Source organism: Natrix helvetica (genome assembly GCF_964273705.1).
Source record: "Natrix helvetica genome assembly, chromosome: 1".
NCBI lineage: Eukaryota > Metazoa > Chordata > Lepidosauria > Squamata > Natricidae > Natrix > Natrix helvetica.
This window is the reverse complement of record NC_138548.1, coordinates 199,070,545-199,096,405: the sequence shown is the minus strand read 5'-3', so window position 1 is coordinate 199,096,405 and position 25,861 is coordinate 199,070,545. Positions and strand designations below refer to the sequence as shown.

General features: G+C 40.2%; 1 protein-coding gene across 2 annotated transcripts in view; it reads right to left on the bottom strand.

The window, feature by feature from the left end:
* LOC309382866 (intercellular adhesion molecule 4-like) overlaps positions 1 to 25,861 on the bottom strand; it is a 35,885-nt gene continuing 10,024 nt past the window's right edge. The window contains exons 3-9 of one of the 2 annotated variants that reach the window (XM_081934804.1): positions 20,591 to 20,845; positions 18,879 to 19,064; positions 12,706 to 12,837; positions 9,684 to 10,010; positions 7,190 to 7,516; positions 4,894 to 5,022; positions 1 to 3,434 (exon numbers count right to left, since the gene is read on the bottom strand). In XM_081934804.1, the coding sequence (XP_081790930.1) occupies positions 4,919 to 5,022; positions 7,190 to 7,516; positions 9,684 to 10,010; positions 12,706 to 12,837; positions 18,879 to 19,064; positions 20,591 to 20,845 (1,331 nt within the window). In that variant the 3' untranslated portion in view covers positions 1 to 3,434; positions 4,894 to 4,918. The remainder of the gene's footprint in view (positions 3,435 to 4,893; positions 5,023 to 7,189; positions 7,517 to 9,683; positions 10,011 to 12,705; positions 12,838 to 18,878; positions 19,065 to 20,590; positions 20,846 to 25,861) is intronic. The other variant, XM_081934805.1, reaches the window with a different exon arrangement.

Genomic DNA, 25,861 nt, shown 5'->3' with positions numbered 1-25,861 from the left:
TTTAAAATTTTTATTAGGTTATAAGATAAAATACAAAATACAAAAGTAAATAGGAAGACACAGTGTAGGGAAAGAGGGAGGGAAAAGTGAGGAGAGACTGGAGAAAAAGAAAAACAGAAACATTGACTTCTGACTCCCTCTGTTGAAGTTAAAAAAAAGCATTAACATCAAACCACAACTTATTGCTTTTCCATAATAATATAAGATAGCCATTTCTATAAAAAGGTATCAATCTAGTCAATAAAACCCAAAACCAAAGTTTCATCCCCCCCCCCACTTCAAGCACAAAGTTCAGATGTTTCCATGTGGAAACAAAGGTACTTATATTCTTTCCTTTAACCAAAACAGTCAATTTAGCCATTTCTGCCATCAGCTTCTGTAGCCATTCGTCCATGGTGGAAATCAAAATGTCCTTCCATTTTTGTGCGCATAATAGTCTTGCTGCTGTCAACATATATAATAACAATGTTCCACACTTCTCCAAATCTTTTTCCATGAAACCCAAAAGAAAAGTTTCTGGTTTCATTTTTATTTTTGTTTTAAGAATGTTCTATATTATAATATCTGACTGTACACCGCCCCGAGTCCCTTTGGGGAGAGGGGGCGGTATAGAAGTCTAAATAAAAGTAAAAGTAAAAGTAAAGTATAATATGAATCTTACTCCAAAATTCCTTTGCTTTATCACACATCAACCACAATGATAAGAAGTTCCTTCTTTGCTTTTACACTTCCAACATTCATTTTAAATACCTTTATACAGTCAGGATAACTTATCTGGTGTTAAATATCAACAATACATCATCTTATACAATTTTCCTTTTAAATTATAGTTTAGTGTAAATTTTAAACCTTTCATCCACATATTTTCCCATTGTTCTGGGGCCATTTTTCTAAAGTTCATGGAGATACTTAAATTCAGCAGTGCAATTGCTTCCCCCCCACCCCATTTTGATCAAAATAAGAATGCAAGTAGGTGTGTTTTAAGCCTCCACTAAGTGGGTGGCTTAGAGGAATACTGTAAAGAGCAGGAAAAGAAGTTGAAGAATCTAATGTGGGAAATGCTGGGCAGGTCCCCCAAGAGCAAAAAAAAAGGAGGGGAGTCTGTGTTGACATAATTTCCGCAACATATGGTGCCTCCCCCTCTTTAGGTGTGAAAGCAAAGGGACATATTGGACTTCGCTGTTTGAGATGGAGCTTGCTTCAGAAGGTGGGATAAGATGCCTTGCCAACTCCTGGAGTGGATTCCTTGGCAAGCCATTTCAGAGGAAAGGTGTTTCAAAATCAGATTGGAGTTGTCTGGGGACAGTAAATATCTTGCAGTGGGCAAGCTACTACAGGACCTATAAAAGAAAGCAGCTAGCTATCTTGGCTAGATTGACCCAATTCCCTAACATTGCTGACCCCCAAGATTTTCTCCTCAATGAACAAGCCAACACGTGTGCAGTGATGTTCTGGTTGGAGAAAAATAACTTCAAGGAGAGCTCCAGGCAACTGCCTTGCAGGCAGGAGAAGTGGGGGAGGCAGTTATAATAATAGCTGGGGATCTGAGGGTGGGCGAAGCATGCCGTGGCTGGCTCCAGATGGGTCTATATCAAGCCAGTTTTGGACTATGCAGCAAGTACAGCTTTGCAGATTTCACTGGCATTGAAGCCCAAAAGTCTAGTCAATCTATACATTCAGGGTATTTTGACATAACTCCTTAAGGACTAAGAGGCTGGCTTTATCTAAAAGCAGTATTAATGTTTTTGTTGTTTTGCTATTGCTGGTGTGCTTTTCATATTTTGCAAAGGCCAGCATTTAGTCATGGGATTCTCAGCCCCTAACCAACCACACCCTCACTCCCAGCAGAACAGGTTGCTCTTTTCCCTTTCTTTCTTTCCTTATTTCTTTCTTTCTCTTTCTTTCTCACCCCCCCCTTTTGAGAGGGTATGTTTGTCTTCCTTATGTTTTTAATATCCAGATCAAGACCAGAAACCTGGAATTTGCAACAATTGGAAGAAATTTCTGAATTCATCTTAATGTAATTGGGTCCATTCATGCACCCCTGTTTCACAATCATGTTTCGCTGACTACCACAACTATTTCTTCAGTATGAGCATGTGTGAGATTGTTCTGGAAGAGGGCTTGCTGGGAACATCATTTCCAAAGAATCATGGAAACCTTAAAATGACACACCAGTTAACAGAAATGCATTATCTACATCAAGAACAGAAGAGAAGGAATAAGTGCCTGAGTCTACAGTCACAACTAATCCAAAGTACATTATTCTCTTTTCTATTATAATAGAATAACAGAGTTATTCTATTATAGGGACCTTGGAGGTCTTCTAGTCCACCCAAAAATCAGCAATGTCATTTTATGAAACATTGTAGGTTCTCTGACTGTTTTACAAATGGTAACAGCTGTAGGTCAGTATAACTGGGGCTTTGTTGGGGGCATCTTTAGAAGCTGTGAAGCACCTTTTTGTCTTTGAAACCAAGTCAATGCTTTTGATGATCATGAGAACATCTTTGCCCATCCTTCCTGTTACGCCTAGACTCCACCACAGTGTGAATAAAACTCTTGGATAAACTGCAAACCTTGCCCATTGAAAGATTGCCCATCCCCATCCAAGAGGCAGAACTGTGTCCATACATTCAATAAATATATGCTTATGCTAAAAGGAGATTCAATAATAGCTTCCAAATTCCTGAAGGGTTGGCATGCAGAAGGTGGAGCGGGGTTTTCTAATCAGCAGTAAGCAGATTTCAGCCAAATGGTTGCAGAAAACTTTCTCCCAGTGAAAGTTCAACATGAACTTGGTTTCTACAAGTTTCTACAGCATGAATTTCCATTAACAATTATTTGATTTGATTTAAAAGATGTTATATGGGAATGTTAAAAAAAAACTCTAGAAGAAAATGTATATTTTGTTTTGCAGCAGTTAAGATGCTGGACTTTGAGGAAATCCGGATTCAAGGCCCCACTCAATCATGGAACTCACTGGGTTACCTTGAGACAGTCACTCCCTCAACCCCGCTCCCAAGCTGTAGTCTGCTGAAAGTTTGTTAATATTTGTGTTATGTTTGGGTGTGCTTTTACTTTTGGTGGTAGTAATTTTGAACAAAGAAGCAAGGAAGAAAATATGAATAGTTTGTCAGATTTTAAAACTTGCTTAATTTGTATTACAGATTTCAAGTATTTGAGCGGCAGTTAATTTTTATTTCATGTTGTCATCTAGTTATACACACACATATTTTTGTTGGGTATGATTAAGAAAGCACAATTTTTAAAAAGTCAACTGTAGGTGTTTGGCAAATTTTTAAAAAACAGAATAACATGGGATAGGCTTGTATTTGTTTGCTAGTTCAGCTGGTTTTAAAGGTCTTTCTAAAGCAGTGCCTTCCTCATGGACCTTGTTTGTCATATTCCATGGTGCCGGTTCTTCATGGTTCCTGGTGAATGCAAGTGCAGAAATATTTTCTTAACCCTCTTTGATGTCAAAGAAAGTCCACTGCCCTGAATCTCTGACTGCATCTCTGTATCTTTAGTGTAGCTTGCTGCTCATGGCCACCATGAATCCTAGGTAACTCTGGTAGAACCCATCATATTGTGAGCTCTCACACTTTATCAGGTGGGTATACTTCTGTGCTTGCATGAATAATGCATATTTTACTTTCTTCTTTTCCTTTCAGATTCTGTTTATATTCATCTTGTTTAGCCAGCAATTATGACATTTTATTTGAAGAAGTATTTTAATCAGTTGCTTATCTTCATGTTATCATTTATTGAATAGCATTTATTCCACGGGCCTGATGGAATAGCCTTCCTGTTCCCTCCCAAGTCCTGCAGAAAAGTTGTGCAGGAATTCTTCAGCCTTTCAGGAATTGTCCATGTAAAACGCAAGAAGCTGAATAAAGTTCTTTCTTCTCTTATTTTACTTAGCAGCCCAAGAGCAATTGTTCACTCCTACGCTGACTGTCTTGCCGTGTAAAATCCTTGAGGTTATGTTAAACAATCAATTGGAAGATACAATTTTAGGAGTAACTCTCCTAGGGGCTATGTTTTTTTAACTAGTTGTTAGAACAAGAAAGCAACTTGTTTGTGGAAAGACTACCATACACAGCGTTGTATTGTATTTACAATATGTACTATGATGTTATTCTTACAGTTATAATTTTTGTGGCATATATTGTTTTTCTCTGGTCTATTTGGCTGTCATAAATTCTTATTCCCGATCCACTAAATTATTGCTATACATTCTCATTCCTCCTTAAGAACAGTTTTCAGGTATCCAGGTTTGGGGTATTGCCCTGTTCCATTAAATTTCTGTGGTTAGATACTGAAAAAAATATTCTGAATATCTGGAAACATAGAATGTTAATATTGTTGGATACAAAATGGGCATTGATTTCAATGTACTAATTTATGTCCTGATGCTCCAGTTTCCTGGGTTGTTTTTTTTTTGCAGCAAATGTTTTTTGCAGCAATTTTATATACATTTGTATTTCATTGCTGGCTCTCAAAGTGTTTTAGTTACAAAGTTGTTGTATTGCTAGTAAATGCATTATTCACTTCCTTCTATAATATTATATACACTATGGGAAGGGGAAGTGAATTTACATGAATATAATATTGCCCTGTCAGTTTATTATAAGAATAATATATCATACATGATTGTTGGCATTCCTTTCACATGTGCATTTTCTAGGAATATATATATGTTGTATTTGTGCTGATAAATAAATAAAGGGAGACTAGCATAGATCTATTTCAAGCTATTTAGCTCTCATCAGCTAGCCATACCCTTACTGGGATTTGAACCTGGTATGAATTTGGGCATACCAGGGGTTGTAACACAAATACATACATACATACATACATACATACATACATACATACATACATACATACTCATTGAGTTGCCTTTTCCATTGCATTAATTGATCCAAAGTTTAATGATGAAGATGAGAAAGACCACCAGCACACAGACTAGCAAAGCAGCAACAACAGTAACAGCTACAATGATAGCCAAATAGGATTCTGAAAACCAGATAGGAAGACGATTAGAAAAGGAGAATGAAACATCACAACATTATTGTCAAAATATTTAGATATTTTAGAAGGGGTGAACTTTGCAAAGAAAATTCAGTATATCACCGAAGTGCATTGATGATATTCCAGAATACTATTATACTACTTTATATTATAAAAGAACTACAAATTCTCCAAAGCAAAGGAAACATGAATAAAGAAAGCTGTATTTCACATGTATTTCACATGTGATTCATATTGTCCAAGCATAATATTACATTAATATGATCTGAAACTGGCTCTGAAGAGCATATGACATGTGAGGTATCTATCATTTGATTATACCCCAGCACCAGCTTACAGTTATATTGTCAGATGGGATATTGCATTTTACATATGTTCACACAAAAAGTCACAACCATTTTTTCAGCCATTGAATTAGTACATCTTTAACTGATATATAAATTTCAGACCTCTTAAGTTTCAAGAAATAATATTTTGGTCTATTAGCAATTATTGGTGCATTTTAGGCCAAATTTATAACTCAATAGCAAAGGAAAATTTTGCATAAAGACAACGCTAGACTAAATCTGGAGTGACTAAAATGACCATAGCTTTACATGTTTCAGTTCATGTAAATTCGGATGATCCTTAGCTGGTTAAGCCAAAGATTTTGGGAAAATAAGTGGGCTGATAAAATGCAGGTCTGCCAATAATCCGGACATGTGAGGAACCACTAAAAGATAGTTTGAGTTTTACAAGGAGGAAAATGTGATATGCTGAGGAAAATACAGAATGATATGCTTTACTCACAAGGCATAATTTTCTTTTCTCCCTCAAGGAAAGTTTCACTTAAAATTAGTTTCCTGATTCTCTTGATATAATGCTAAATATAATTCTTGATATTGACTGGAAAGCATTGACTGGAAAACTGGGTGTGTCCCTCAAGTCCAGCCCTGGTTGCCAATTGCGGTAGTTCAGATGATTCATGATAATCTTTTAACCCCTTGTTTAATTTTGTTTGCATTTGTTTTTTAATTGTATTATATTTTACTATTTTATTTTTGTTAGATTGTGAGTCACCCAGAGTTGTTCAGAATTGGGTTGTGCCTCAATTGAATAAAGTAAATTGAATTAATTATATAAATTAAATTAAATGGGGAACAGATAAGAGACTTTTCTCAGGAAGAATCTATCCAGTTTTGGGTGGGTGGGGGCTTGCAAATGTTCTCTTGTCGGGGAGGACAACACTCCTTTCACTATTCATGGATTCATGTGAATACGCTTTTCACTCTACCATTTCCCATTTGTGGAATCACTTCCTCTCCAAATTAAGAGTCTTCCAGTCACAACTTCTATTTTTTCTGCTGTTTTGTTTTGTTTCTCTGCTATTGTTTATACTGTTATCAGTCTTGATGGCATTAATTGAAAGGATATATACAGTAGAAATATTATAAAATAGTAAATAGAGGCACTTTAGTCCATCTGTGACACGGAAGATAAATAAATGTGTCACCTTTATTTCAGAAATGTACTAGCTGAAGAACAGGGTAGGAAAGATTAGTTCTTATTTTAAAAATGAGTTGATGAAACATATTTAATTAAAGTAACTTTCCAAGCATAACTAAATAAGCAGGAATTGATATGAGGAGGAGGTCTAGAATAATATGTTTCATAGGCTGGCTGACAACCTCAACATTATGATGTGGTCTCTCTTCATATTATATAATAAAGAAAAGTCTCTGAGCATGTATAGAGTATTTTTCTCTCCTACCTGAGCAATCACATGCTTTTTCTGCATGCTTATAATAAAGTATTCTGTTACACATGTGGGTAAAAGAGAGACTTTTGGGCAGATCCTGGTTTACAATCTTGGCATTTTGTTTTTAAACACTAATCAGTCTTTCCTTGTTGGCATTCTGAGATCTACCATAGCATCCATTTTTTTAAAAAATGGAGAAAGTTAAAAGAAAAATACAACCTTAAACATCTGCCCCCCCTCCCTTGAAATATGTCCGAACTGGCTGTTCACCATTTGTATGTTTTTTATAATAACAAGGGGGAAAAACCACATTGTTTGATCTTCCCCAGAGAGTGGAAGCTGTTGATACATTTCTGCAATGAGACAAGGGTCGGGCGTGTCTGTTTATTAAAGGTTCTTGGCTTGCAAACTTACCAGCGGTCTTGAGTGAAACCCCTGAAGATGTGGTTTGATAGACTGGTTCCTGTAGGCTGAAATGCAGGGCTGCGTGACAATAAGCTTCCCGACCATGGTCCTCTGGATGGAGGGTGACAGGGAGAGTGACCGTATAGTTTTCTATTTCAACCCAAGTACAGTTTGTAACACTTGGGGTACCCAACCTCTCTGACCCTTTAAAAAAGGTCACCACAAGGCTACGGCAGGGATTTACTCTTATTATGTGGCATAGTAGGTTATAAGCCCAGCTCTGGCCTGGCGATGCCTTCTGGAGTTCCAGGGTCATTTGCTCAAGAGGTATTGTATCTGTGGCCAAAGAAAGGCAACATTAATTGGAACGAATGGCTGGCTTTCATCTCTGAGAGAGATGGAATATTTCTCATCTGATTGTATTTTAAAAAAATAAATAAATAGAAAGAGCAACATGTTCAAAATCCATATAGACAGTCTGGTTACAATTCTTTTGAGTAATATTCATCCTAGTAATAATAATAGTATTCTGTAATAATAATCTCATAATAACGATGTTTCCCTTCATGATATTAATACATATTAATTGTTAATACTAATTGAAATTAATAAGTTACAGTATAGAATAGAATAGAATAACAGAGTTGGAAGGGACCTTGGAGGTCTTCTAGTCCAACCCCTGCTTAGGCAGGGAACCCTGCACCACTTCAGACAAATGATTGTCCAGCATTTTCTTAAAAACTTCCAGTGTTGGAGCATTCACAACTTCTGGACTCAAATTGTTCCACTGATTAATTGTTCTATCAGGAAATTTTTCCTTAGTTCTAATTTACTTCTCTCCTTGATTAGTTTCCACCCATTGCTTCTTGTTCTACCCTCAGGTGCCTTGGAGAATAGTTTGACTCCCTCTTCTTTGTGGCAACCCCTGAGATATTGGAACACCGCTTTCATGTCTCCCCTAGTCCTTCTTTTCATTAAACTGCAACCATTCTTCATATGTTTTAGCTTCCAGTAATCAACCCTAATAATAAAATTATTCTTTCTCTTGTAATTTTAGGAGTTGTAACTTCTGTTTCTCTTATTTAACCATCAATAAAACAGACCTCAAAATAAGCAGGAATTGATATGAGCAGGTGGTCTAGAATGGTATGTATCATAGCTGGCTGGCAACCTCACCATTATGATGTGGTCTCTTTTCATATTATATAATAAAGAAAAGTCTCTGAGCATGTATAGAGTCTTTTTCTCTCCTACCTGAGCAATCACATACTTTTTCTGCATGCTTATAATAAAGTCTTCTGTTACACATATAGGTAAGAGAGAGACTTTTGGGCAGACCCTGGTTACAATCTTGGCAATTTGCCTCCTTGCAACAAACAGCAAACAGTACAGACAATATACACTGTTTGTGGTGTTACATTTCAGACTATACTTGTACAGATACTGTTAAAATTGTTGTGGCTTCCTGGAATTATAGTTATTCTCTGCTATTTAAAAGAAGATACAATAGCACTAGGGCTCTTCAGATCAAGCATTTATTTTAAAAAGCTTCTTCATTTTATTAAGTTGTCGTCTTTAATAAAGCAGTCTTTAAAAAATAAGTCTAATAATTTGAACACTCTATAGCATTTATAGTTATTGACTTACCTCCTTGCAGCAAACAGCAACAGTCTGATTAGCACAAGAAAAAAAAATCTGCCTCTGCCTCCCAGCAATTTGCCTCCATGCAGCAAACAGCAAGTTTCACTTTCAATGTCAGCATGGGCCTCCCAATCATCAGCTGTTTCAGGCTGCAGGGATTGCCATAGCCTATTGCCACCGCTGCAAGCCCCATCTTCCCCATTTGCTGCAAGGAGGTATATTGCTGGGAGGCAGAGGCCAAAGGGTGGGGGGCGGTGAGTGGGTGGGGCTATACACTTGGTGTATAAGACCCACCCAAATTTTCACCCTCTTTTAGGGAGGAAAAGGTACATCGGGTAATCTAAATGCTGTAGGAAAAAAAAGGCTCTTGGCAGTCATAAAGCTTACAGTTCTGATAATTGCAATCTTCTTCTTCCCTAACCTATTGTCCATGTTTTATCCTCATTGTGTTCTTGGGGCCTAGGGCCAAGTGGCACACAACAGGAGCAGCAGTCTTTTCCCAAACTGACACAAAAAATTGAGCATATGGCATCTGCCATGTGAAGTTCACTTAACATTTCCTAGTGAATAAGAACCGCTACTCTGATCCTAAACATGCATGTAATAGTGTGTGCATTCCTTTTTTTAAAAAATGGAGAAAGAGTTAATGCAGTTTAAAAGAAAAATACAACCGTAAACATCTGCCCCCCCCCCGAAATATGTCTGAACTGGCTGTTCACCATTTGTATGTTTTTATAATAACAAGGGAAAAAAACCACATTGTTTGATCTTCCCCAGAGAGTGGAAGCTGTTGATACATTTCTGCAATGAAACAAGAGTCTGGTGTGTCTGTTCAGTAAAGGTTCTTGGCTTGCAAACTTACCAGCAGTCTTGAGTGAAACCCCTGAAGATGTGGTTTGATAGACTGGTTCCTGTAGGCTGAAATGCAGGACTGCGTGACAATAAGCTTCCCGACCATGGTCCTCTGGATGGAGGGTGACAGGGAGAGTGACCGTATAGTTTTCTATTTCAACCCAAGTACAGTTTGTAACACTTGGGGTACCCAACCTCTCTGACCCTTTAAAAAAGGTCACCACAAGGCTACGGCAGGGATTTACTCTTATTATGTGGCATAGTAGGTTATAAGCCCAGCTCTGGCCTGGCGATGCCTTCTGGAGTTCCAGGGTCATTTGCTCAAGAGGTACTGTATCTGTGGCCAAAGAAAGACAACATTAACTGGACTGAGTGACTAACTTTCATCTCTGAGAGAGATGGAATATTTCTCTTCCTTGCTCTCCTGCTAATAACTGGATGGGTTCAGGCTCTTCCAGGGTTGCTTGACTACTTCCCATTGTCCACTTCAAGGAGAAAGACATCCTTCATCTGTCAAATTTGGAGATTGCCGCCTCACCCCTTATAAATCTTGAAAATTTAGAAATTTTTTTCGTTGTTCTTTCCACTTCAGGGTCCTGTCAATCAAGGAGTCGGAAGTTGGGCTGTGGTTTAAACTGTCTGGATCTCCCTGAGTCACCACAATATACCCTATGTGCAAAATGTCTCTTTAAAGGGTTTTTTCAAGGTAAAAGTAAAGGTTCCCCTCGCACATATGTGCTAGTCGTTCCCAACTCTAGGGGGTGGTGCTCATCGCCATTTCAAAGCCGAACAGCCAGCGCTTCCCGAAGACGTCTCCATGGTTATGTGACCGGCATGACTAAATGCCAAAAGCTGTCACTTTCCCACCAAAGGGGTTCCTATTTTTCTATTTGCATTTTTACATGCTTTCGAATTGCTAGGTTGGCAGAAGCTGGGACAAATAACGGGAGCTCATTCCGTTACGCGGCACTAGGGATTCGAACCGCCAAACTGCCAGCCTTTCTGATCGACACGGTCAGCGTCTTAGCCATGAATACTTAGTAGCGCCTAAATTTCAAGTTTGCAGCATTAATTAGAGTACAGTAGTGAATACCTAACTAATGGTTCAAATGACCGGCAGTTTTAGAAGTGCTGGTATTTAAATAATGGCTGATAGGCTTTTTCTTCTGTGATATTCATGTATCTAACACAAGAACATACTGTATGTACTTGATTATGTTAGATAATCTAAACAAATTAGGATTTGATTTCTATTTTACTTTTGTGGATCTATCTAGCAGGCAAGTATTGATTCTTCAGGACCAATTTTGTGATAATGTTTTTTAACACATTATTTTGATATCTTAGATTAGAACATTTTGGCTCATAAGACATTTGGTCATGAAAGGTAAATTACTGAGTTTCCCTTGAAATTCTACACTGAAATGGACATTAAATGCCCAACCATTTCTAATCTTCATTTCTAATCTTATCCAAAGAACAATAAATCATCCTTAATTTGACAGCAGAGTTTTTGAGACTGAAATTGTATTGAAAACATACTTTCACACCTCAACCACTGCCCTGCTCCTTTTTAAAATAGCAACATCTTTGATGAATCACCCTTTTAGAACATATTTTTGTGAGATGTTTTTCTATCAAAGCCTGTAAATATCGCAGTTCATCTGATCACAGATGTCTATCCTTTACTGTATTTCAACTACACACTGAACTACAAGCTCACCAACCTATTTATACTGCAGTGTCTCACTATAAGCTCAGCAATTATAGTTAGTTTATGCTTCAGTGTGTTAAAATTGAGTTAACTGTTTGCAAACATGGCCTTTGTATAAAACATGATGCTCTTTTTCTAGTTGTAGGAAGGAATGCAGCGTGATTAAAATGCTGGGTTAGAGACAGCAAGACCTACAGTAAATTCTACTCCACCGCTGGCCTTGGAAGCTTTCAGGGTGATTTTGGACTATCACGTTCTCCCAGAGGTGGGATGCTGATTTAAAATTTCATCTTTTGGCAGGACATAATTAAAAGGACAAGAGGAAGAGGATGTTGGTTTTTTTGCACTGGACAAGCTGGATGGTGGACTCACTAGACCAGGGGTCTCCAAACATGACCACATTAGGACTTGTGGACTTCAACTCCCAGAATACCTCAGCCAGGGCTGGCTGAGGTATTCTGGCAGTCCACAAGTCTTAAAGTGGCCAAGGTTGGAGACCCCTGCACTAGACCAGGGGTGGGTTTCAATTTTTTTTTACTACTGCCTCGGTGGGGGTGGGTAGGTGGCAGGGGAAGGAAAATCTCCTTCCCTTGCCTCCTTACAGGAAAATCTGTAAAATCTCCATTCCCTCCCGATCAGCTGGGACTAGGGAGGCAAAGAATAGATGCGGCGGGACCAGTCAGATGTGGTATTTACTGGTTCTCCGAACTACTCAAAATTTCTTCTACTGGTTCTCCAGAACTGGTCAGAACCTGCTGAATACCACCTCTGATCTAACTTTAATATGAAAGAACAGGAAGTTATTAAAGGATGAATGAAAATACAGTTGGAAGGAACCTTGGAGATCTTCTAGTCCAACCCCCTGCCTGGGCAGGAAACCCTACGCCACTTCAGACAAATGCTTATCCAACATCTTCTTAAAAACTTCCAGTGTTGGAGCATTCACAACTTCTGGAAGCAAGATGTTCCTGATGTGATCTTATAAACTCTAATTCATTTAATTTTCTTCAAGTTCCAGTTCCATCTCCTTTTTTTTGTCCTGGTCTTGCATGTGTCTCTGTCTGACCTTAACTATTACTATTCTGGAGGGTGGTCACTATAGGACATTTAGAAAGGCAGGTAGGGAAGACCTGCTTTAAAGGAAGTGAATGGGAGCTCACCAAAAACTTTACGAACACAATCAAAATAGTATTTAAAAGGTGGAAGACCTTTTTTTCTCACCCACCCCTTAATCCACCCCATGGGATAATTGTTATACTCTGTAACTACAGAGGGAAGTATGCCTACATCAGAACTCGAATAATGGATGGGATCTCACCAAAAGTCCGTAATGATATCCCCTTGGAGGTGTTTTTCAGGAGTGGTTGTATTGGTCTCAGATCCAGGGATGTTTGGCAGGTGATTGTCTTGTTGTAGTCATTTTGCTGAGCTGTTATGCTATGGTTCACCATGTCAGGGGAAAAAAAACACCCTGTTAGAGATCGATGAACCGTGGCTGATTCCCTTCTGCATATCTTTTGAGATATTTAGAAAAGAAATACTCTTTAAGAAAATATTCTAATTAATAAACAAACTTTAATTAATGAAATAATAAAAGTAAATGAAAAACAGAAGTAACTAATTGGTTACATTTTGATAATGAAAGCTTCGTCAGCCAAAAGTTGGCTGCCGAACAAAGAAAGAGAGGAATTTTTGGAATGTGTAACGCGTGCGCAATAAATCACTTTCAGATAAGAACCTTTTTTTGTTTTATGACCTGCGCAATAAAGCTTTCTTAGTTTAACTCTTGAGTGTCAGTTTAGGCAGTTCAGGCCTAGCAAACTTTTTAACATCGTGACACCCCTTCTTTTGCTAGTCTGGGCTGACGTCATCAAATCATCAATTAAGGCACATCTTCTTTCGCAGATATTCGTGTTGATTTGCGGCAAGTGGTTTGTTAAGCATGTCTGCGATCTGATCATGTGTAGAAACATATTGCAATTTAACAAAACCTTGCTTAACTAATTGCTTTGTGTTTTGATAACGAATGTCAATGTGTCTGGACCTAGAACCTGTAAAATGTGACTCAGAAATATAAACAACAGATACATTATCTTCCATCACGGTGATTGGTCGAATCGGACGTGTCCAGATATCTGTGATCAAAGCATCAAACCACGTTAGAGAATTACAAGCATCTGAAACACAAGCATATTCAGCTTCAGTAGATGAACATGAAACAAAACTCTGTTTTCTCACTTGCCAGTAAACAGGACAACCATTTAGGAACATCATGTAACCAGAAGTGCTTTTGCGTGACTTCTTGTCGCTCGCCCAGTCGGCGTCGGCAAAACAAATCAGCTTTGGTTGATCAGTGTGTGTTGGTTCTAGCAATAACTTCATGTGCTTAGTGTGTTTTAGGTATTTCAACAACTTCTTAATGCATGACCAATGAAATTGTGTTGCCTTACCTACGTGTCGTGATAAAAGATTAACACTAAGTGCGATGTCAGGTCTGGTCCAACTACTAATGTATAATAGTGAACCAATGACTGAACGATAAAGTGTTTGATCCTCGAACTCAGGACTTGGTTCATGTGTTAAGTTGTGAAAATCTGTTTGCATGGGTGTCTTTGTTGTGCTAGCATCTTTCATGTTGCAATGATGTAGAATGTGGTCAATTTTCTCCTCTTGTGAAAGACTAAACCCCTTCTGTGTCTTTTCAATTTGAACACCTAAATAAGTGCTAATGTGTCCTAAAGATTTTAGTGTGAAGTATCTCTGCAAACTTTTAGCAAAAATCTCACTCATTTTCTTATTTGGACCAATATAAACAATATCATCAACATAAACAAGAATTATCTCATATGCATTGTTAGATCTTTTTGTGAACACGCATTCATCAGTTTCGGACTTAATAAAGCCCATTGAATTTAGTTTGTCAGTAAGACATAAATACCACATTAAACCTGACTGTTTCAGACCATAAAGACTTTTGTTCAGGAACCAGGTATCCCCTTCTTGCTTTCGGAATCCTGGAGGGCTTCTCACGTAGATCTCTTCATCTAGGTCTGCATGTAGATAAGCTGTGTCCACATCAAATTGAAAAACTTCTAAACCAAGAATAGTTGCAGTGGTTAAAGCAATTTTTACACTTTCAGTTCTGACTGTTGGTGAGTAAGTGTTTGTGTAGTCCTCAGGATAACGTTGAGCGAAACCCTGAGCTACCAGTCTGGCTTTGTATAAAGACTCACCATTCGGTTTCTTCTTGATTCTGTAGACCCATCGGGTGCCAATGACTTTCTTGTTTGCTGGAGGTTTTGCAGGTGTGAATACATTAAGTTTCTTTAAACTGTCCATTTCATCCTGCATTGCATCATACCACTTGTCTTGTTCTGAATCAGGAAGCTGTTTGATTTGTGTGAATGTCTCTGGAGGAAGAGTAACGTTGCAAATCAAAGGTAATGGTGATTTTGTCAGTTGCCATGAATAACGTTGTGGAGGGATTCCTTTTGTGGCCCTCTTGGAGCGTCTAGGAACAACAGACCAGTCTTCTTCTTCTTCATCATCATCCTCGTCCTCACGTTCGTCGCTAGCATCAGCATCCGCGGCTTGAGAAGACGGAACATCAGGTTGTGAAGAACTGGTAGAAGGAATATCTGCCTGCGAATTGTCATCAGGCTGCGTGGCATCTGGAACACCATCTCTAGGAAAATAAACTTCAGGATCATTGGAATGAATCCTGGACCAGTCAATGTCTTCCTCAAAATTAGCAGATTGTGAAATGACAATCACATGTTTAGTATCAATGAATTTGTACCATTTTGAATTATCATCAATACCCATAAATCTCAGTCTCTTTGCTACTGCACCTCCCTTTCTTCTTTGACTTAAGGGAGTGTTCACCATAGCATATGAACCAAAAATATGGAGGTTCTTGAGATTAGGCTTGTAGCCATATAGCATGTAGAAAGGAGTTTGATTGATTACACTGCTCCAAGTACGGTTGACAATGTAATTTGCATATTTGATTGCTTCACCCCAGTATGCGTTACTGAGATTGGCATCTTCTAGAAGACAACGCATCATGGTTTGTAGAACCCCTTGTCTTCTTTCTACGACTCCGTTATGAGCCGGTGTATATGGAGCAGATGTCTGATGAAGAATTCCATTCTTACGCATCCAGTCCTGGAAACGCTGAGACATGAATTCTGCACCACGGTCACTCTGGATTCTGGCGATGCGAACTTGGTATTGTGTAGAAACAAACGCTGCAAAGTCTTTAAAGATCTGAAAGGTCTCAGATTTCTCTCTCATAGGATATACAAATCCATATCTAGAATGATTATCTACAATTGTTAAAAAATACTTTCTGCCACCAAGTGTTGGTGGGAAAGGACCCACTATGTCAGTGTGTACCAAATCAAAAATGCGTGTTGACCGGCGTGTAGCGTGTTTGGGAATTGCAGCCGCCTTGGATTTAGCCTTTTTGCAAACCGCACAATCCAAAAACACCTTACACCCCTTTAGATCCAAACCTTTTGCGAACTCCGGCATCTTTCTAAGAACACGGAAACTGGCATGCCCCAATCTTCTGTGCCACTTGTGAATACACCTGGAATGCAAAGGTTTACCAGTTAGTGAATTCTCAACATTAACAGTTTCATGAGGACCCTCAGGCTTGCTTTGAGCAATCTGTTTCTGTTTTCTTTGTTTGTTGGCTTTAGGAGCCTTTGGCACAGTAACGCTTTCTCTCTCTGGGACAACTCTCTCTGGGTTTGCGTTGTGCCTTTTTGGAGTTTGCATACTTGCCTGTGCTTGCCCTTTAGGCTTTGGCTTTAAGTAATAAACACCACCAATCAGCATGGTTTCAGCAACAATATCACCATCTTTAACTAAGTAACTTGCTTTTTCGAGGTGGTGAACCTGGAACTTTAACTCTCTAGACAAGTGACTTTGACTAAGCAAATTACTGGTTGCTGAAGGTATGTAATAAACATCAGGGATGTGTGTATCGAGCTCTTCAATGTAAACAGTTCCTTTTCCCATAACCTTGCAAGTGTGGTTGGTGAAGGAATACAGTTCTCGATACTCGGGCTCTGGTTCGCCCATCTCTGTGAAAAGTTCCCTTCTGTGGGTAACGTGCACAGCTGCTCCACTATCTAAAGTCCACAAAAGATGTCTGTCGAACTTTGGATCAGGTTGTGGAACGTTGGTTATGGCCAGTGTTGCAAGCGGAGCTTGTGGATCACGCCTTGGACCACGACGACCTTGTCTTCCGCCTCTACCTTTGCCTCTGGAATCTGTTCCTCTGGGCTGGTACGTGGCGGGAGCTGGAACTCGTTGGGGACAATCCCGGGTGTCATGTCCCACACGGTTGCAGGTGTAGCATTTTGGCATCCTTGGAGCGTAGCCTCTTCCTCGGAAGGGACGTCTGGCTGGAGCCTTTGGTGCTGGAGGCCGTTGCAGATGTGGGGTAGCTAACCTGATAGCTTCGTCTTCCACTAAAAGTCTGCAAACGTGGTTAACTGTGCGTTGAGCAATAGGCACGTAGTTAATCTTTGCAACAGCATCTTTCCATTCATAATTCAATGAGTTAATGATGATGCTAATCATTTGGATATCATCGATTACATGGCCATTTTGTCTCAATTCACTTCTCATTCTTTTCAGTTTGGTCAAATGTCCACCAATTCGTTCACCAGGTTTCAACTTCGAACCATGGAACTCAGACATGAGCAAACATGAGGATTCAATTGAAACGGGCCTGTAGCAATCTTCCAAAATAGCCCATATTTCTTGGGCAGTTGCATCAGGTGGAAAGATACCTTGGATCTCAATTTCCATTGACATGAGTAAAGTCGTGATAGCTCTGTTTTCGAGGTTTCTTATTGCAGGTGTCCAGGGTTGACGGGGAGGATCAAAAACCATGGAATATGTGCCTTCTCTTCGAAGCAAGAGCGCAATTTCACTGACCCAGGCTTTATAATTCTCTCCTGACTCCTTTAATTTGGACTCACCAGTCAAGGGGGTGACTGTGAATACCTGCTGAGGAACAATTTGTTGCTCTGGTTGCAAAGCTGGTTGTTGAACCAGGGGATGCTGGGGTTGCATCATTGGCCTTTGCGTGGCAACATCAAATTGGCTTCCTCGAATTTGCCTCTGGCTTTGCCTTTTTCCATCTAGGGAGAATTCCACACCGCCAGGGGGTATTGAAGACTTAACCTTTGGAGACAAAGTTTTGGCTTCTAAAGGACTCATAGCTAATTCTTTAAAATTCATCACCTTTTGTTGTAATAATTTTTCTCCGCCAGCAGATGGCAGTGCAGCTTCACTTTTTGGCTGCCTCTCCTTTCTATACGTATGCTGAAGTTCAATGGGCTCAAAGGGACCACGTGACCTCGGTGACGTGTACATGTCTCTTTGTTCTAATTGACCAATGAACTCTGTGGGGTGTGTCTTAGGCTGTTGTTTTGAAGAAGACAAGATGGCGTCCTCAGACTTTTTGGGAGTGGGGGAGCTTCTTCTACTTCGCCTTCTCTCTTCAAAACACACTCTCGCCTCCCTAGCATATTTTTCAAACAGTTCTATTTGATCTAGATAGCTTTGCATTTCTTGCTCACCATCTGGGGAGATGTTATAAACTTTGCTTTCTGCGTGGGAGGATTTTAACTCTGCCGGCAGTTGCCGTTCATCAATCGTTTGATAATCTGCGAGGGTCTGGGAATGGAGTGGCTCTGGCAGAGTGGGAAGTTTTGGCTTGGCCCCCAAAAATTCATAATCTCCTGGAGATATTTTAGAAGGAGGAACCACTGACCTCGTTTCGTGGATGTCGCGTCCTGTAGCTCCTTCTCCCATATTTGGCTCGGCACCTGAAGGAATTTGTTGTTCCTGAAGCACGTTTTGATCTTGCTTCTCTGTGTCCGAGGGAGCCTCCTTGTCAGAGGAAGCTGATCCATCTGTGCTCGCCCCATCTTTCTTTTTCTTTTTTTTCTTTTTCTCCGACATTGCTAATTAGGCTTAGTCGGTTATCTTTAGATAGCATGAAGGGAAAATACAGCCATAAATTGTAACCATCTCAGCTGGTATCATCAAAAGCCAAACTCTGCATACCAAGTTGTCAGGGGAAAAAAAACACCCTGTTAGAGATCGATGAACCGTGGCTGATTCCCTTCTGCATATCTTTTGAGATATTTAGAAAAGAAATACTCTTTAAGAAAATATTCTAATTAATAAACAAACTTTAATTAATGAAATAATAAAAGTAAATGAAAAACAGAAGTAACTAATTGGTTACATTTTGATAATGAAAGCTTCGTCAGCCAAAAGTTGGCTGCCGAACAAAGAAAGAGAGGAATTTTTGGAATGTGTAACGCGTGCGCAATAAATCACTTTCAGATAAGAACCTTTTTTTGTTTTATGACCTGCGCAATAAAGCTTTCTTAGTTTAACTCTTGAGTGTCAGTTTAGGCAGTTCAGGCCTAGCAAACTTTTTAACATCGTGACACACCACAACAGCACCAGCTTCAGGCCGAGTGTGATCCTTAAAGGTCTTTACCAGAAGTTGTTCTTCCTCTTTCAGCAAAGTCACAGTGAGGTTCTGAATGGGGGCTACACCAAAAACCCGGCATATTAAGTTATACAACTTGCCCACTTCCATTTCTGGTACTGGATCCAGCTCAATCTTCTTTGGAGGTTCTGTAATAGAATAAGATATAGCCAAACATCTTCAATGTTTAGAGGAGAGGTGATGATGAGTAAAACCATGCTTTTTCTGGGCTCAATTCCATTTCAGTTCAGGAAATTTTTTTCCAAAGCACGCGTGGGATAGAATACAAGTAGTCCTCGACTAACAACAGCTCATTTAGTGACCATTCAACGTTAAGGCACTGAAAAAAGTGACTTATGACTACTTTTCACAGCAGCATCCCCAGGATTATGTGATTTACATTTGGATGATTGACAACTGACTCACATTTATGATGGTTGTTGCACATGTCCCAGACTCACGTGATCCCCATTTGTGACCTTCTGACAAGTAAAATCAACAGAGAAAGCCAGATTCACTTAACAACCATGTTACTAATTTAAGAACTACAGTGATTCGCTTAACAAATGAAGCGAGAAAAGTTGTAAAATGGGGCAAACTCACTTAACAAATTTCTCACTTAACAACATAAAGTTTGGGCTCAATTGTAGCTGCCTCTGACGCAGACCCCTCATCCGAGCCTTCCCCAGCCCCCAGGACTGGCCCATGCTTCTTCCCAACCTCCTCATTGTCTGACTCTGTTGCCAGCTTTGCTGGCTGCTGGCGGGCCATAACAGGTTGCCCCTATTCCAGCATATTTTTTTTAATGCAAACTTGCATGAGGGTGTGTTTGTGTAAGACTGACAGTTGAGCCTAGAGAGACTTCAGATAGAGGTGTTTATTTTTTACCTATATGCAGCTTGAAGGAACCTCACAAACCTTTCCTCTATGTGCCAAGCCAGGACTGAAAGGGTTTCTAGAGGGAGGGATTTCACTGGCTGTGATGCTGTAACTGAAACAGTTAACACCTTCCCTAACCTAAGGCAGAAACAAATCATCCAGCTAAACCAAGTTCTCTATTGTTTCATTTTACTAGGATACTTTGGGGGCATTTTAGTATACAATTTGTATTGTGACTAGAGTGAGCAGTAGACACTTCTAACTGCCAGATAACCACTGCCTACTAGATTAGACTTCAACAGTGAAGCATTGCTTTTGAAACAAATGCTTGACATTACATTGGAACTTCAAATGACTTTTCTTCATCAATGGGATGACAGCAGCAAAGAGGTTTAATGCCAAAAGCAAATTTGAAAGAGATTATAAAAGGTTTCAAGGCCCAGTTGCATTAAAAACCTCTTCAGCTGATGTCAGAAGGGAAAATGGGACAAAGTGTGGTTTTTCTGGGGGTGGGGATCTAAACTTTTGCTGCAATTGTGAGGGAGAAAATTCCTGCTAGATGCTTGGGGACTTCTTCTGGACACTATAAATCTTCCTCTATATCTGGCAGATTTGTACCCTCAGGTTCGGCTTTTGGCTTCCTGGGCCCTCATTTTCTTTTCTGATCTTGTTGAATTTAAGTGCCTGATCCCAAAGAAGAGAGAATTTCTCCCTCTCTTCTACCGAACTTCAGTATGGCTCCTTCACAGTAGACAACATTCAAAACGATAGACTTTCATAGCTGAATTTGACTTACGGTAAACTGTGACAATCGTTTCCGAAGAGCGGGATTCATTATTACAGGTCACAACACAAGTTGCACGGAGTGACCATTCAACAGCAATGAAAGTGAAAGCTTTCCAGGTGGGCCCCACGTCTCTATAATCATAGTTGCGAGAAGACTTTTCCTGAATATCACAGCTACTGCTGTTCGCTGTGCAATTCAGCACAAAAAGGTGTTCAAATTTCACCGCTTTTCTCAAGGGCGCTATTGGGTCTTTCTCCTGAGCCCCTGAAAACCCAACAAAAACACACATGTGTCAAGAACAGGAAGTAACAAGATAGTGTCATTTCATTCTGATTTTGTCCGAAGTGTTTAAATCACTCACACAGTCAGCTAAAATCTTGCCCAACAATATCACCATGAAAAATTCAGTTAAAAGGAAGCTATTATACGGTAGTAACCTGCTTCTGGTGGGACGCGGTGGCTCAGTGGCTAAGATGTTAAGCTTGTCGATCAGAAGGTCAGTAGTTTGGTGGTTTGAGTCCCTAGCGCTGTGTAATGGAGCACCTGCCAATCTAGCAGTACTAAACCATGAAAAAATGAAAGTAGAAAAATAGGAACCACCTTTGGTGGGAAGGTAACAGCATTCCGTGCGCCTCTACATTTAATCATGCCGGCCACATAACCACGGAGACTTCTTCAGACAGCACTGGCTCTTCGGCTTTGAAATGGAGATGAGCACCGCCCCCTAGAGTTGGGAACGACTAGCACATATGTGCGAGGGGAATCTTTAACCTGCTTCTACCTTGGCATCCAAAAAGGTGTTTGTAAAATTTTGCACTGGGAGGTTAACTCTTATTACTGAACTTCTAAAATACTTTTAAATTTTTGCATTACCACCTGTTTCAGAAGCATATACATAATTTTACCCCTGAGTAAATTATCAGGAGGATTCTAGTGTAACATTTTTCTTATTAAATGTTTATTAAAAGGCACACACCTGCCTCCTCAATATATCAATATTTTCACAGCTGATCTAGAATTATATTTTCTCAACTCTTACCCCCTTCTTTATTTGAGTTTCACGGCAGTTTTCACCATCTGGACTGATAAATAATGAATTTCTGCCCAAATTCCATCAATACCTCAATAGCTTCCATCCCATCATCAACTTTAGCCTCAAATAATCTACGGAACAAGTCCACTTCCTTAAAGTCACAGTAAAATCACACAATGGATCCATAGGCAATATACAGCATAGCTACACGCTTCTAGCTTTGACCCAGAGCACATAATCAAGCCACCCTCTCATCTACAACTAGGCATTACACTACAAGGGCATCTGTTCTGGCCCATTTGATAGTCATGCTCAAGTGATGGAATTAAACCAGACATTCAGGAGGCTGAATGTATCCACGCAACAAAATCAACAGGCAAATCAATAGAACCTGATTGGTTCTCAGGGAAGATCTATTAAAAGACAGACCACAAAAACAGAACAGAATACCATTGGTTGTCACTTACAGCTCAATCACACAAAACATTATGAATAAGCTAAAGACAATAATGGTAAGTGACCCTTCATTTTCTCAAGTATAGGATAGTAGACCTACATTTTAAATAAGCAGCCATCCATTGTGAAGCAGATTCTCACAACAACAAGAAAGAACAGGACAATGATGCTAAAACAGGAACCTGGCTCTGCCCCAAATCCAGATGTCTATTTTGTTTGAAAAACTTACATCAACAGCACCATCACAAGCTCCAATAAGTGCACTTTAAAGCACGGGTGTCAAACTTGCAGCGTCCCGTTGCCACCACATGACCTATTGTGATGTATTTTCCCTTTACGGAGCTGGGGTGGGCCTGGCCTGCACATGTCACATTCGGCCCGTTGGCTGCCAGTTTGACACCCCTGCTCTAAAGTGACATACTCCATCATCTGCCAGCAAGGCCCTTCTGGATTCTATAGAGGACAAACAGGAAAAACTTTGCAGAAAAGTCCAGAAAAGCTAAACATATAAATCACATTTTACTAAGACAGATGCAGGAAAAATTGACAAAGTTTTCCCATAACGTTTTTATCTCTGTCTGTAGCGATTATGTTTAAAGTTGCTAGCTGCATCACATTCTTGCTGAGCCTGCACAAAGCCTGCTCAAGGTTCCGCTCTGCAACATTTTCTGTAACATCTTTCTGTAACAAGTGAACAAGCTTGCCCAGCAACAAGTATTTTAACCAATCATGCAATAACATGCTGTAAAACAGAAACCTTTTGTATGTTTTCAATAAATACCGTCTCAATCGGCCGGTTGAGGTCTTTTCATCTCGCTGAGCTGGTTGGTGCGTTTCATCACACCATGGTGTCCGTTCTTCCTTGGCAGTACCAGACCCGCCTAACTTAGGCGCACCCCAGCGGGGGTCCCATAGCCGAGCTCAGACGCACCCTTGCGAGGGTTCCATAGCCTAACTCAGGCTCACCCCTGCGGGGGTCCTAATGCCTAGCTCCGGCTCACCCTTACGAGGGTCCCAAAAGCAGACGAGGTCGTCGCTGCGTGGCAGCCAGCCGCGCAATCACAACTGGTGACCCCGACGTGCCGAATTGCCTTTCGGATGTCCCACGCCGAGTCCCGTGTCTACGTGTTCGGCGCCTTGATTCCCATCTTACGCACCTGGCGGGCAAGCGCATCGTAAGTTATGGGCTCCTCACTCTCAAAGTTTCATGCCTCTCACAGGGATGAACTTTCCCTTTTAATCAAGAAAGCCAATCGTCTGCAAAAAATTAACGGCACCACTGTCTATCCCCTTTCTAAATCTGATATTGATCAACTTCTTTTTTATGTCTATCAACACTGCCCGGGTTATCCCGACACTGGAACTCTCAAACGTTCCACATGGGAACGCCTTGGCTCTTACCTTCACTCTCCTCCTCGTGCTCCCTTTGGTGTTATGTCTTCTTGGCGCGCCGTTATGGCAGCCCTCAATACTGTCTATCCCAAGGATTCACTTCCTTCTCCCACACCCCCCCTCCTGTTTCTTCTTCTGATAAACACTCTTTGTATGCTCCTGTAACTGTTGATTCTCCCCCTCCCTATCCCCCACCTACGGCTCCCGATTATCCTCCTCCTCCCCCTTCTCCTTCTTCTGCCCCTTGCCTCCCCTCTCCCTCCCAGGGCGGTCACGTTTCCTCCCTTCTCTGTTCCCGTTCCTTTTCCCTTGACTCCTCCGATCTCCCTGCCGCCTATCCTCTTACCTTTGCGCCGGGCGCCCCCGGCCCTCCTGTCCATACCAACATTGAACTGCGTGTTTTAAAAGAATCTACGAGCATGTGCACTTCGTCCTGCCTGACACACGGTTGGATAATCGTGAGTATAGGTGGAAAACTCTCTCAGTATCTGGTCTCACACCTAAAGGTAATGAGAGAGTTAACCGCCTCCTGCCTTAAAATCTCTTCTAATGGGGGAAAAACACTTCCCCATTTGAAAAACAAGGAATTAATTGGCCTTAATCATGGCAAACTCACCAATAAACAAAAACAATTGGCTGATTTTAAAAATAATGGGAAAGTCCTGCCCGTGATATCAAAAAAGAATTTGATTTACCTTCTAAAATACATTTGGCAGATATGATTAAAGTGTGTCAGGACATAAGAATACCTTTTTATAAAACTAATTTGTTAGTAGCTGCTTTATTACAAGGCAGCAAACCTCAAGGAAAGTCTTATTTTAAAAGGGAGTGTAAAAATCCAAGGAGGGGCATGTCTGTAACATCTCGCCCTCTCTTTCATCAGGGATCAAAACCCTAGTACAAAATGATTTATGTGTCTATGGATTGTAAATTGCCTTGGAAAAAAGATACAACTCTCGCTTCCCCTTTCCTGACTTTTGCTTTTGCAATCCTCCCCCGCTGTGCATTCAATTTCCTTTGACTTACCGTTCTTTGCATCTATAATGATAGTGTGTAAAATTAATGTGATTTAATTAATTAATTGCTGGCCAGCGAAATGGATGTGCTTTCGCCTTGAGGCAGGGCGACACAGGCAGTCAGTTCAGGGCCCTATATCACCTTTGTGATTGAAACTACTGCCTGGGTTTTCACTGCTTTGGGGGTAAGCTAGTTCATTGAAATAAATTTAATGACTGATTTATTGCAAAAGAAATGTAACTACAGGTGTGAATGGGTGTGTATGTAGTCAGTATTGGATGCTTGAAATGTAAGGTTTGTTGGCTGAAAAAGCAGAGCGTGCTGTGCTAAAAGAGGTGTTTTTGGATAAATGTTGAAAATCTATTTTTTCTCCCTTCCCAGGAAAAGGGAGCCTGTCGTTTTAACAATTTTTTCCCTTTCCTCTCACCCCCCTCTTTGCCTCTGGTGAGAAGGCAGGAGGAGGGGGGCTGTGTTCTTTTCACCATTTTTTTTCTCCTCTCCCTGCCAGCCTCGGAAAGGCGGGGTTAAGGGTAATATTTGATGCCTGCATTTGTAGTTTCAATGCAACGTTGCCTTCTATTTCAGAGTATATTCAAACTATCTTAATTGTTTGTTTTACTTTTGAAGCTGTGTTTTTTCTTTTTTATGTTTTTATGTTTGCGCGCACTTTGTATGCTTAACAGATGTCACGTCTGTTTGTTTAATTGTTTGTTGGTCTGTTGGTTGTTTGTTTGTCTGTTTGTTTGTCGGCAGCACTGGTCGCTGTCCCCTTTAGAATTTTAACAGAGATGACCTAAAAAATACAAAATGCAGTCAGAAAGAATGAGTAACATTTTTGCTAGAATCCAGATCAGTTTCACACGGACATTTAGAGGGACAATCACATATTGGAGCCAGAAAAAGGTTACTTTGTATATAGATGGGAAAAGAATGTTGTAAAAGGCATCTGACCTAAATTGGAAGTCAGGATGGACGTGGGAAAAAGAACAATATGTGCTTTGTTGAATGGAAGGTACTGGAGATGTTGCAGAAACAAAAGAGAGGAAAAAGGCAAGTTGCTAAGGACAGTTGAAGATTGAGATGTTAACCTTGGCAGTTGGTGAGGTCATTTTGGGACCAAATCAATGTGCATTTTGTACAGCAACTGGTCATTGCAAGAAAGGATTTCAGTAAGTGAAAGAAAGTTAGAGATATGTTTTTTCAAAGATATGTTTTTGAAGACGGAACATGAAGATGAATATGTGAGGACTTGTGTATGTGAGGACTTGTGAACTCTGGCATATGGATGATTCAATACCTTTTTTTTTGCCCCATGGAAATATTTCCATGGATATTTATTCAGGATTTATTATGGCACCCCGCAAAGGGGTGTGATCAACCAC